Genomic DNA, 14,379 nt, shown 5'->3' on the forward strand with positions numbered 1-14,379 from the left:
GTTATTTTTGTCTTGAAAGGTATCCATCGTTTCATTTCTTCTATGAGTAAAAAGCTATCCAAGTGAGTCACCTCTTCAACAAAGCCAAGTCTTCTTCTATGTGCATGACAGGAGAAGTGGAAATAAAGTAAATATAGTGCACAGTCAGTTTTATTGATGTACAGACCAGTAAATAACAGTTTTTCTCATGAAATAGCATTCAAAAAGGAGTTCTTCACCACAGTACATCAGCAGTGTGAGGACCAGTAGCTGCTCTGTAGTATGACTGAAAACAAACACGCCATGTGACAAAAAAACAGTCCACAGCGAAGGCTGAAGAAGTATACAGAAAGCTTTTTTTTTTCTAACGTAACCTTCCCTCCATTACGATAAATATTTCATCAGACTACATCTACAAAAACATAGTCTCAAATTCTAAAACCAAACCTAGGATACCTGGAGTATTTACCTGGATTATAAATGAACCATGAGAATGACGATACTAAGTGATGAAGTGCATGTTCACAGTTTGTAGGCTGCCCTTTACACCTTGTTAAAACTGGAATCCCTTTATATGAGTTTATTTATATTATTATATTATATTATTTTTAGAATCATAAAAGTAGTGATTTGTATAACATCTGAATAAACTTACATTGGTTTGAAGTGACATCAGTTATCCATTAATTTATATAATACATTTAGAGAATAAAGGAAACAAGAAATACCTTTGGATGTCGGCCCATAGATAGAAAATTTCTTGTGTTTTACTTTCGGTTTCGATAAGACCACTGAACAAGCGGAAATTCTTGCAAAAATAGAGACGGAAAGCGCTTCATCTCACCAAATCTTTGATATCTAAGGCCTCCTGTATTTCAGAAAAAAGCAGTATTGAATTCCAAATCTAGATTTACATCACACTCATGCCTGAAACGTACATGTACTGCTGCCTGAAGTCTGAAGGATGTGTTTGTATGGGTTTTCTAACAGTGTAGCTTTGAAGCTTGTAAAAACAGAGAGGAAGTGCTGTGGAAATAGTACAATATAAAAGAGTCCTAGACACCCTTGATAAGAAATACCCTTTGAGCCGTGACAAAATTTTGAGGGTCCATCTATGCTACCTTACTTTTACAAATCCGTGGAATGTGTCTTTGCTCCTTGGTTGTAAAGGTGCCAAGGCAGGATTGATTTTACAAAATCATTGGTCCATCTTCTCCAGCATGCTACTAAGCCTTGAGTTAAAACCTTTTTTCCAGATTTAGTCAGGAAATATTATGCAGCAGTACAACACCAACAACAGCATCTGTGTCCCAAAGGCTGCTCATATAATCTGAACACCAGCATTTCAGTATAATGTATGAACATTGTACATTATCCCTGAAAGATCACCATTGTGCCTCTCAATGCACAGCCTCCCATCTTATGTTGCTGTGCTTTCTGAGAACTTTATAATCTGAGAAATGAGAAGTAAATGTTTATCTCAGAGATAAAAAAGTCTACTGTTTGTGGATGTCCTCATGCCTGATGATCTTGTAGGTAACCCAGTAAAACACGTTAAAGATGAGGAATGCCAGAGGAAAAGCAGCCCTGGAGATTGTGTCTATCCTCTTGGCTCTGTCCACAAACTTTTTCCTCATGGTGTCTATGTCCTTAGAGACTGATGGTTGAGGGTTTGGAGCTGGAGCTGCGTTCTTAACAGCTGAGCCGTCCTTCGTTGGCAGACACTGACTGGCGTTGTAGCCAGCAAAATTAAAGCGGCCTTCATGCATGTCTTCATCCTGAATAAAACACACGCACATGTGGAACAGAGTTAGTGTATATTTTGTCTTTATCAAATGCTGCAGCTCAGTTTTGTGTCTTTATGGCCAATGGCTCTGTGAACTAACATGAAATACACACATTTAGATAAAACATCATCAAGATAGCTTGATGCACCTGAATGATAAACGGCTCGTCATAATTTAAATCTAATTGTGATATTAGCAGTTATTACAACTCATCCATCAGTCTAATTTCCCATGTCCATAACATCTTTTTCATGGGATAAAAGGTTACCCCTCACCCTGCTGCTGATTTGTTTAATTTTGGGGGGAGTTTTTCTTTTATTAAAGCCCTAAAGATTGTTAAATTCTGTTAAGATTATAAATTATTATAAAAACAGAAGTAAAATTGTATTAACTTGACAGTTAACTCTGAGGATATACTCTGAGGTTTGATCAAGTTTCATGACAAACCATCAAATACACTCTGAAACACATCACCTGAAAACAACTTTCTACCCAGTGGTGGCCAGGAATGGACTATAAAATTGAAGCAGTTAATGCTGAGCTACTTTGGTTTGTAACTGAAAGCTATGATCTGCTGGTGACTCTATGAAAAAAATTGAGGGGGTAACCAAAGCCTCTGAGATTCATCACCTAGGTGCTGTCAACTCTGGAACCATTGGCTCTCATCATATATGTAAGTACAACAGCCAAGTTTTCTACGCCAAGGGCTATCTTATGATATGATATGATAAGGCATGATACAATGTGGAAGGATATGATAAAATACGATATGACGTAATACTATACGATACATTTTGGTACAATATTATACAATAAAATACAATACAATAAGTTAAATATGATAAAATATATACAATAGGCTACCATATCATACGATACTGATACTATGGATACTACATGATGTGATGTGACATGATACGATACGATTCAATGTGATACGATTGGATGAGATACGATTCAATGTGATACGATATGATGAGATACGATACGATGCGATGTGATACAATGTTTTATGATGTGATACGATGAGATACGATTCAATGTGATACGATATGATGAGATATGATACGATGAGATATGATACGATGAGATATGATACGATGAGATACGATACGATGAGATACGATAATATGTGAAATGATGTTATATGATGAGAAACGATACGATGGGATACGATACGATTTGATACGATGCGATGTGATACAATGTTTTATGATGTGATACGATGAGATACGATTCAATGTGATACGATATGATGAGATATGATACGATGAGATATGATACGATGAGATATGATACGATGAGATACGATACGATGAGATACGATAATATGTGAAATGATGTTATATGATGAGAAACGATACGATGGGATACGATACGATTTGATACGATGCGATGTGATACAATGTTTTATGATGTGATACAATGAGATACGATTCAATGTGATACGATACGATGAGATACGATGCGATGAGATATAATACGATGAGATACGATAATATGTGAAATGATGTTATACGATGAGATATGATACGATACGATGAGATACGATACGATGAGATACGATGAGATATGATACGATGAGATACGATAATATGTGAAATGATGTTATACGATGAGATATGATACGATACGATGAGATACGATGGGATACGATACGATGAGATACGATGAGATACGATTCATGTCATACAATGTTATATGATGTGATACGATGTGATGTGATACGATGAGATACGATTCATGTGATACAATGTTATATGATGTGATACGATATGGTATGACATAATTCTTCAGGCAACAACATTATGTGAGCCACATTTTCCTGTGCACTGGTCATTATTTACAGGGTTACAGGTAGGGTTAAGTAACATAGTAACTTTGAGTGTGAGGGATAAAAAATAGCAATTTGACAAATTATATCCACTTATATGTAGATATCTCCTTGCACAGATGCATTCATTGCAGCAACAGATAGTCCCTAGATTTGCATTAAAGCTGTTGCAGTCTGGCTCTTTTCCTCTCTAAATCTACTGTATACCTGTATACAAACATAGCAAGCCCGAATGCTTTCGTTCCAATTCTATTTGGACTAAAAATGGAAACCGGACTTATTCAAACACCTGAAATAATGTTCAGATTCTGCATTAGTGTTATGCCATCAGTTTGTAGACTTTAGGGTAAGATGATTTTCTTCCTAAATTAAGTGACAATCCATTCTATTGTTGCTGAGATATTTCATCCTCCACAAAAATGTGATGTGGCTGACCATTTGACCTTGCCATCCCTAAAACCACAGCCCTACTATGTCTAAAAGTTAGATAACCAAACAGCAACCTTGTAAACTTTGAAGCCTACCTTGTGATTCCTCCTTTGTCTTCGCCTCAGGCGGAGGAACTCTTTCTGTTGCCTGGAGACAAAATTAACCCCAGCATATTCTAGCAATGCAGCAAATACAAAGAGCAGACACACAGCCATCCAGATATCAATGGCTTTCACGTAAGAGACCTGGGAGAGAGAAAACAGATTTCTTTTATTAGATCCCCTGGTGACAGCATCAGCTAACAGTTCAAGTGCAGTATGAAGGTGTGCATGGACTTAAAATATTGGTTTAAACCTTTTAGTATTCATTTGAAGTCCTGGTTCTGTTAGATCTACCTTTATTTTTCACCTTTCTTTTTATGTCAGCTACCTAGGGCTTCTAAAACGCTGTAATTATAATTAGTGTTTGCTAACAAGTGTATCACAGCTGTCAGGGATGTGGGTGATTGCTTGGACTTACACAGTGGGAAATAATTGTTGCCATTATTACCAGCAAAATGGCAACAGTAGCTATACTTCGTACCTTTAGCACTGGTTTTGATCTGGGGTTTTTTGAGACAGTGAGGAGGAAGTTGAAAGCCTTTCCTGCTCATCAGTGAGACCGGCTAACGTCATGACAGCTGATTAGCATGAGAAGAAAACAACTCAGCTATTTCATGGCACATAAAGCTTTTTGAGTTACAGTTGTCTTATATGGAGGATCTCCAAGGCTTCTCTTTAAATATTTATCAGTCTACGTGTCTTTTATGAGACAATCTCTGACATGGTCGATGCATTGGATGCTGATGTGCTGATTGATCATCAAGATCTGCTCTCGCTGCTTGTAGTACCCTTCATTATATGTGCATGGCAATTTAGGCTGATTGAAAATAAGCAAGCACAGCCTGTCACTGCTGTCGCTAATGTACACCAACACTGAAACTGCTGTAATGCAAATGTTTAATGCAGAACACATTTATGGTGTAATCATCTCTGAAATAATGGGTCTCGGATCCACTGGAGGGAATGTGGTTGCTTTCACACTACATGGACATAACTGCATGTTTTTCTAAGTGCCTCCAACAATCAAAAGTAAACCACCCTACAATTTATCTCAATGATTACTGGTTTTGTCTGCCTCTTCGTTTTGATATCTGCTTTGTCTTTGTACTGCTTGAATTTCAACTGTTCTGTTCTCTGACTGTAAAATGTTGTCAGCATGTCGTACAGTTACAAAAGAAAAAATAACACTGTCAACTGTAAGTGCCTGAAGCCTGAATACTTACAGAAAGAATAGTAGAAACTATTACTGAGTTTCCCAGTAATGCTAATTCATGATGTCAGTGTTGCTAATTAGTGATACCACCACATGGATGATGGGAATTGAAGGCTTTTCCACATGCTCTTTTTATGAAATGTCTCCTAAAAACATGTTCAAATGTGCACACATCTGAGTGCATGAATATATTTAGATATATGTTTCCACCAAATACGTTAAGACCCAAGGGATGTAAAAACAAATGGTCAGGATTAGATGTAGAGATTTACATTAACCCTTGTTTATCTTCCTAGTCAAATTTGCATGTTGACTTCATCATTATTATCTGTCATAAAACCTTCCTGATCCCTTAATACATCCATTCCTTCCGCCTGGTTTTCCCTAATTCTGCCAGTTTCACCACCTGCTCCCCCAGTCCCACTGATAACTCCAGTTGTATTTACACTAGCCAACTTTCACTACTGTCCTGCCAGATTGGCTCCTGCATTTTGTTAAGCCTAAACCCACCATGGATGATTCCCTGATTGACCTGCCCAGTGCATGGATTTGCAGATCCCCTTTTCAGAGCTCATACCAAAAAACACCTGTAAATCTTTAGGGGAAAAGATCTCGTCTAGTCCCCTGTTGGGCTGGTTGATATCAGAGAACTCTTTACAGATTTAATATGGTAAGATAATGCCATTTGGACCACAATTTCAGGATCATGTTTTTATTTTTTCAGCAATGGATAGAACATTAAAAAAAATCTGGGTCAACAAATTCAATTTATGAGTGATCAAAGGGGCATTATTCATGTTCTTTTGCTCTAGTTATAGACTCAAAACTGCACATTTCCAGTTGATTCTTCACAAATACATACAACTACTAGTATCTTTGTATCCATGTCTCTTCAATTGAATCCACCAGAAAAGAATTCCACTCTCTTCAAAGAAAAAGATCTGGTATTAGGCAGCTAGACGAGACTTACCTTTGGAAGAGAAGCTCTGGAGCCGGAGCTTTGGGTGGTCATGGTAAGCACAGTGGTGATGCCTAGCGCCACTCTGGCAGGAGCAGCATCCATATTAATCCAAAAAGACACCCAGGAGAGGATGACAATGAGGAGGGAGGGGATGTACATCTGGATCAGGTAGTATCCCATCTGTCGCTCCAGATGAAATTTAACTTCTATGCAGGTGAATTTACCTGTTGAAAAGCACAAATTCAGCTCAGCTAATACACTACAAGTATCAGCTGTGTTAAACATAATCATGTGTTTGTGTGTCCTCACCTGTATTGTAATGTTTTGTACAATAACCCAGCTCCTTTTCTTCTCTCATAATGAACTGAGGCAGTGTGAGCCCATCAGAGACCTGCACTGCACCGTTCTCCAGCCACTCAAATACCAGGTCATTCATGGTGTAGCCAACTACAGGCAGAAAAGAAAAGATGGATAAGAATTAAGATGTACAAAAAGGTTTTCTTGAGGAGACAATGCTCATGTGAAAGGGTAAACAACAACACACTTAAGAATCTGTTACATGCTTTAACGCCAAATTAAGTAGTCACCTTTCTTATCAGAACGAGTTAAAAGAATAGGCTAATATAGTCACAGAGGTGCATTGAAATAAAATTGGTTAAAATGTTTGAGGGATACTTAATTTACACATATTTCACAGCGTCTATCAGTGATCTGCTACGTGGTCTTATATAGCTTGATACTGTGTGATCGATTGCTTCTGTCTCACCGCCTGACGTAAAATCACGGCACTATAGCAAGCGGCAACCCCCGGTCTAAAAATATGTTCATTTCATTGAGGATCCGCTTGAGGCTTGCTCCAGAAGTACCAGAAACCACATACACACCAATTAAAAAAAGCCGATCTTTACGGCATAAACAAACATGTTTACAGCCTGGTATAAAAAACAAGTGTAGTTTGGATAGCTAATTTCTCGATGTGCTCTCACTGTGAGGGGGGTGAATTTTTTTGTAACGCAGCAATTTCGAAGATATTGAGATTACGAGTCTTCCAATGAGAGGCACAGTTGACTTGATTGACAGGCGGGAACACTGTAGCTGTTGGCTAGGAGGCTCAAAGCCCGCCTCGTCACAACCGCTCAACAGCAACAATATGGCTGCCTCTGATGATTGGTCTCAAAACAGCGCTTCAGAAACAGATGGGTGATGTCACGGATACTACATCCATATTCTATACAGTCTATGGTCCAAGCTAGAATGTCAGCTTTACAGTGTTGCAGTTAAAAGTGAAATAAAAATTAAAGGTAAATTCTGTGGTTTTGATGCTACAAAAGCATGTAGACTTTCCACTCTCCTCCTTACTGGTGTTTGATCAATATGTAAAATGTTATGTGCTTGAAAATAATCTGACCAAAACTCTCATTGAGGAAACTTCATCATTGTATCCCTGGCTCTAAATGTTATTTTTCTCCATTTTCCAGTAGTATAACACTTACAACTCTCCAGTTGCATTGTACAAGTCTGGACATCCATCGGAAAGTTCTTCAGATCCATTGGACAGGACAGAATGAGAGTCAACCTACAGTGTGAGACAAAGTCATACAGTAAGATTCATTGAACGGACCACATCACTTGATCTTGAGAGAAATGGTCTTATTTAACCTTGCTCTTGTGGTTGGACACATGACTTGAAATAATATGCTCTAAAAAATTAAATCACATTTGATCCTTATTCTTTGGCAATCTCTGTATTGTGAGTGTGTGAGCTGATTTGTCCTGTGTGACACCCTCTGACATTTCACGCCTTTTGGATTGAACTTTGAGGCACATCATGTTGGATTCCCTTCAGCAGGTTCCTATCACAGTTTCATTACTGCAAGGTATTGTTTCTTTGATGCATTGTGGTCTGCACTCCCCTCTCTCTGTCTTTTCTCTCATGAATGGAAAGAGTGGCTAACCACCTTTCATCTCTCCCATTGACCCGCTCTGCCTCTACATCTGAGCACTGCTCGGCCTAGAGCTGCTCCACAAATGGACTCAAAATTGATCTGCTTCATGTCGCATCACAGCAGAGAAAATTGAATGCGGTGTGAGATTGAAGTTGTATTGAAATGAAATGAAACATATTTTCATATTTTGTTCTGGGTTTTGCTCAAATTTTAGGCCTTTAAAATGTCATCCATCCTGAATGGGTTGGATGTTACAGACTTGTTCGCAATGCTTTTACAAGAGACCTACATTCTGCATTTTGCAGAAACCAATATGAAACGAACTCCCACTTCTTTTTGGATTCTCAACAATGCCCCTGAGATTAGCCCGCATTCTTCCAATCACTGTTTCTTTATTGAAAATCTACATTTCACATGGGGATGTTCTGTAGTTCTGTGAATTATACCATTTCAAAGGAGAGATCATAATGAGATAGAATCCATTTATAACTGTCTTTTACACTGCAGGTCTTTGATGTTGGAGAGGAAATGTAAGAAAAGCAATAAGTGAACATATCCTGGGGTGGTCTATGCATCAGGGCTTTTGGTTTTCCACAGTATACTCTCACTCAGCACTGATTTCTATCTCCTACCTCAAATTCTGAATTTGTCAAACAGTCCAAAAATGCAAATAAGAGAAAGACAATTGATCACATTTGGATTTTTTGCTATTTTTTCACACTTGTTCTTTAATAGCTGACTAATTTAAACAACAACTGAAGATTCATTTGCCAGTCACTTGTAGGGCTTGGCGATACACTGCCTAAATATTTATATAATAAATGTTTAATAAAAATGTGCTATATGTAAACCTGCAACTACAGCCCCCAACCACTGGAAAGTGAGGGGGCAATAATCCACCTTAGATGCTGTCACCACTGAAGAGGAAGACAGCATTGAACATCTTTTTCAATATCGCCCAGCTCTACTCACTTGCCATAAACACCTAAATGCTTCAAATGAAAACTAATATCTTTATTTCTTGAGTTGATTTGGAGATTTCCTCGGCAGTAACAGTATGTCTAACTCTTCATCACCTGATACTGTAGAGAACCGTCCCGTCTTTGAAGATCCGCAGCAGCTTGTTATCTGTAGTCACGTCGTGGAAGTTGGCTCCTTTCTCATTGGCAAAGAAGAGGTCGGGCTTCCATATGGAGTCCAACATGGAGGGGTCCAGGTCGAGGGAGGAATCTGGGTATTTACTATACGCCAGCCGAGGGTCATTCCACTTCTGCCGCAGGAAGATGTTCACTCTGTAATCCTGCAGAGAAGACAAGCAGCTATGCATATTTTAAAACTCAACGATTAGGCTTATTAGTAAGCATGCCGGCTGTCATCAATAACGGCTTTTAATATCATATATCCAGCTTTTGATGAGGTAAAGTGGGAAATTGGATCTGTATACATAATATATACCTGTAGAGCATTTCGATACAATACGATGTGATAGATACAACACTTTTATGAATAACTCATGCTTTTATTTTGAAACTTAAAGTACTTTCATCACCAGGAAAAGGATCTTATGACTTCTTCCACAACATCCATATTGTTACATTCACTTGCTTAAAAGTGCTGACAATATAATTAACACTGATGTAAAATGAAAACATAACATGGCAACAGGTTACATCGATGATGAGACAATAATGAATCCCAATGAAATAAAATCTATGTGATTAAGCAGGCATCCTCTGAAATGTCACACAGATTTTCACATGGTCAGTGGGATGATTATCTCATGTTGCAACTTTCATTTAGAAAATTGACCTTTAAATAACTTATCATATTAATCCTCATCATGTAGAAGTCATTATTGGAGCTAATAAGTTTATAAGATGTAGTGGCTGATGAGGAAAATTCTGCCAGTGCATTTAGTGGTAAACTGAGCACCACAAAGCTCAGTTGCTCGCTGTAATTGATATGTCATGATGATGAGAGAGCCTTGTGTTGTTCGGCGTTTCATCAGCATATTGGCGGTTCCAAATATTTGCCTGCGTGTCTAAAGCCGTGTAATTCCCTGGCAATCTTATGAGCTGCAGCTCCTGCGCAAATTAACATCCTTCATTCATGATCTAAGTGGTTATTATCACTCATTATGAATCCTTTGATCGTGATGGGTTTCAATACAGCCTCGCAGGTTTTATATTTTTACCCCTCAGGCAGTTTGACGCCTTCACACATACTGCAGATCAGTTTGTTCAAAAGCCCCAGCCCCCCGTTCCCAGTAAAAGGCTGCTTACTGGTTCGGATTTACTTTATGAATTATTAAACCTGGGCTAACACACGCATTGCAGGCACAAGAAGAAAATACTCATACTTGTTTGGATAACCAGAAAACAACATTCATTATCACTGTGTGCAACATGGACCCGCCAATAAGCTCCTTGATGGTAAAAAACAAAGTAAACGGATAAAAATAAACAAAACCAGGATGAATTAGTCTTAACTCTTGAGCATGGGTCAACAGAAATGCAACGCTCAACTCACCATTGTAGTTTCTGCTATAGAACCAAAGCTGTTGATAAATATGTTGCAGGTAACATTAACTGGTGGACCTGCAGGTTGAGGGACAGATAACACACCGACATATACAAAATCAGAAAAAAAAGGCCAAAAGAGGAACTCACCATAGTCGTCTCTGTGACAGAGCCGAAACTGTTGATAAAAATATTGCATGTAACGTTTACGGGGGGACCTGTGAAATGGAATGACAATGAGATGAGAGGGAAAACCTTAAACCACTTCATCAAGGACGCTTGGGTTTGGAGAGGAGGAGATGTTTCGTTCAGGCAGCTGTTTGTTGACTGTGCATGTTTACATGCATTCATACACTCATGCGCTGTTATCATGTGGAAGCTGGGTGGATGGTGACATATTACATGCCTTGTTAGGCCAGATTCAAAAGATCACTTTAAACATAGGAGGACTCATGTTTGTGATTGGTAGGGTATGAAATTTACACAGATCATTGCATAAGTAGTCACCCCTGTGGACTTCTATGCATTTTATAAAACAACTATTGAAACTGAAGACGACTCATTTGAGATTTTACTATCTAAGAAGGAGAAAAATAATGAATGCACAAGTTTTCCCCTGAAGTCTTTTGGCTCACATTTTGACACACTAAAAGCTGTCATATCTCCATTTGTCGCAAATATTCTATTCTATATTGTAGCCTAGTTTATTACAAACAACTCCAATGAAATCTATCTTAATTTGTAGAACTTAAAATGAAAAACATGCAATCTGAAGGGGGTGAATACTAATGCAAGGCTCTCAGTATATTTATTTATGCTGCTTAATGTTTTATGGTGTCAAACCTTAAAGGAAAAACAGACTGAGTACACCGTGACCTCTTTCAGATTGATCAAACTATAAAAACACTCTTGTTGACACATGCAAATAGGGACAAATGCATGCACAACAGTTGTTTGTATATGCAATGATTATTTAACTCATCAATTAATCACTTCACAGATAATCATGACACTATTTTGATAATAAATTAATCTTTTGAGTACTTTTCAAGGACATAAACGCCAGGGATGCACTTGTTACAGCTTCCATTGCTAGTTAATCAATGTATACAGGTTAATCAATAATAGCCATAATTTTCACCTGCAGCTCTGCAGTGATTTGTTATTTATAGTATCAAATAGGAGCATTTTATATCCTACATTGAGAGTAACAAGTACCCAGCATGCTCTAATTAGTAGTAAAATTTTGTACCCCAGTGTGGTCTAATCCACGAGGCATATTATGAAGTTTTACTATTTAAAGTCACAGCAAATATATTTTTTCTCCCCCTGATAAGTGTAAGCCTTGTAAGCCCTTCCCAGTGCCCTTCCCCTGTGCCTTCCTCATCAATATTGCATGGCACTCGGTGTGTTAATATTTGCCTCAGTTTGTCGTCAGGTAGCCGCATTTAACAGCAGAAGCAGAAAAAAGAAAGCAGCACCACCTCACAACAAACTCAGCACGAAAAACTAGGTCAGCCTTCAGAAAATACAGTTCAACACTCTCTTCAAAGTCTGACTCGCAGGTTTGCTCTCAGAATCGTCTGTTTACATCGCAGTGTGGGTTCATGCAGAATTGTTTGTTTCCCAGCCATAAGATGCTATCTGGAGCTTTATCTGGCCTGGAATACAAAGAGAATGCAAATGGAAACAACAACATCATGCTTGATTCCTTTAATCCATGTGTGCTCGGGCTCTTATTATTAGCTAGAAACAGTTGCTTCCCCTTCATCCCTCCCCCTGAAAACACCAGCCAGTGCTTCACAGCACGTCCTCCTCCCATCTTAAGCCCATTCCAGCAATCTTGTCAACACTCCTCCCTGATGGAGAGGTAGGATCTGGGCCATGTGTTTGCTGAAATCCTGCTGGCCAATCCCTGCGCTACGCTGGCTGGCTGCTTCAGCAACAACTGGAGTCCCCAAACTCCCCGACAAATCCCAGCCCCACCTGACCCAGGCTGGAGTGGGTTCTGGCCCCAGCCCCAGCAGGCTTGGCCGGCCCTTGCCCTGCTCAGTTCTGTTCCAGTGACAGATGCTGTGTGTGTCCCCAACATCACAGCAGCATGCAACACAGGAAGTCAGTAGCCTGCAGACTTGCCACAGGGGCACCATCCATCATTTGGCCTGTCACGGTGGCATCTCTGTGATACTTACAAGCCTTCTGGTTTTTGTTTGCATATGATCATTGAGTAGAGACATGGATTGTCCGACATAGTTTCATTTTCAAATGAAAACATTTATGAAATGTCACAATGAGGGATTAGTTTGTGATTACATTCAAGCCAGGAAAACCCTGTTACTGTCACCTGAAGTGATGGATTGTCCTTATCAAAGAGGCTGGCACCATCAGATAACAGTAAATGGCTTTCCGGATTACCAATAATGTCAAAGTCTTACAGTTAAAGTGTTTAGAGGGCATGGAGACAGGATTCTGCATGCACATCACACGGTGGAAGGAGTGGACATTTCTCTTTTTGGTATAGATATGACTTAGTGTAAAGTTAAGTGTTGGACATGAGAAAGAGGAATCCAGTGATGAACAAACCTTTAAAATTTGGTCTGATTCGTGCGTCATACCCGGAGGTGCGACCCATGAGTGAGTCCAGAAAGTCTGATGGAGACATATTGGAGGATGATCTGGAATCGTACTCCTTGGCATCCACAACTCTGTAACAAACGCGCACACATACAGACACACACAGGGAGGGGGAAAATCACTTTATCAGACTAAAGTCGCGCCTGAAAACCGGGATTTATACCTTATCTGTCGCCTAGCAGCTGCCCGGGAGTGATGGGCAAGCACGGGGAGGCTGAATGTGCGTTAAAGCGCACACATGAATCAGACGAATCCGTTGCGGGTTTGATGTCTTGGCCATATCTTTCTAAGCGAAAAAAAACTATTTTCCGTCCCATTTTGCAAGATTATGATACAAATATTTCAACATTCTGCAATTTTATCTGGTATCAGAAATATTACTATGGTACCACAGTACAAGAAAATGATGACGCCTATACGTGCGTAAATGTCACTCAAGTCCTGATAACATTAATGTTGAATGTCGTCTATGATTCACGAATGGTGTAGAAAGCAGCATTCAGACAATTACAACTTATTTCTTAGAAAAAAAGTCCTTGTCAAATGTATAGGGTTCCCTTTATCAAGCTTGGAACCACGTATGCGTTGCAAGTTAAGAAGGGTTACACAGTGTTAAAAACATGAAATACATTTTGGAAGAAAAAATGGCCTACCTGAAGTTTGCCTCCATGATATATGTCAAAAAAGCAGCCAAAACCTTTAAAAAGCAGCGATTCATTCCCAGTGGTTTTCCCATGTGCTCACTTTTTTATTTCTTCCATATGTTTTCATTGGTCAAACACATAATCCAAATAGGGGCTTCGCTTGCTTCCTGACCAGATCGTGGGTGTTTAGGTGCTCTGCTGTCAAACAAAAATACAGGAGACATTCCTCAACGCAGCTACAGATCATAGTATAGTTTCATGAAACTCCTAAAGACCGATTTCTTGAAGCGGAGGTGAGAAGAAACATCAGATCTGCGGACAGACGTGAGGAG

The 14,379-nt window shown here is 39.1% G+C and overlaps 1 protein-coding gene across 1 annotated transcript; it reads right to left on the reverse strand.

The window, feature by feature from the left end:
* Nucleotides 1-703: 703 nt before the first annotated feature.
* On the reverse strand, nt 704-14,139 carry glra2 (glycine receptor, alpha 2). Its single transcript, XM_034693360.1, has 9 exons — nt 14,057-14,139; nt 13,353-13,474; nt 10,780-10,847; nt 9,327-9,550; nt 7,798-7,880; nt 6,614-6,751; nt 6,314-6,528; nt 4,125-4,274; nt 704-1,757 (listed from the first exon to the last, which is right to left on the reverse strand). The coding sequence occupies exons 1-9, from the start codon at nt 14,137-14,139 to the stop codon at nt 1,476-1,478; spliced, it is 1,365 nt and encodes a 454-aa protein (XP_034549251.1). The 3' UTR covers nt 704-1,475.
* Nucleotides 14,140-14,379: the final 240 nt, after the last annotated feature.

This window comes from Notolabrus celidotus, chromosome 10 (assembly GCF_009762535.1).
Source record: "Notolabrus celidotus isolate fNotCel1 chromosome 10, fNotCel1.pri, whole genome shotgun sequence".
NCBI classification, from domain to species: domain Eukaryota; kingdom Metazoa; phylum Chordata; class Actinopteri; order Labriformes; family Labridae; genus Notolabrus; species Notolabrus celidotus.

What these genes read in the sequence shown, in the direction of transcription:
- glra2 (XM_034693360.1), bottom strand. Translation starts at nt 14,139, where the DNA reads ATGGGAAAACCACTGGGAATGAATCGCTGCTTTTTAAAGGTTTTGGCT. An exon ending in ACGGTTCTCTACAGTATCAG is followed by an intron (nt 7,881 to 9,326) that starts GTGATGAAGAGT and finishes CTCACACTGTAG; the next exon opens with GTTGACTCTCATTCTGTCCT. An exon ending in TACAAAACATTACAATACAG is followed by an intron (nt 6,529 to 6,613) that starts GTGAGGACACAC and finishes GCTTTTCAACAG; the next exon opens with GTAAATTCACCTGCATAGAA.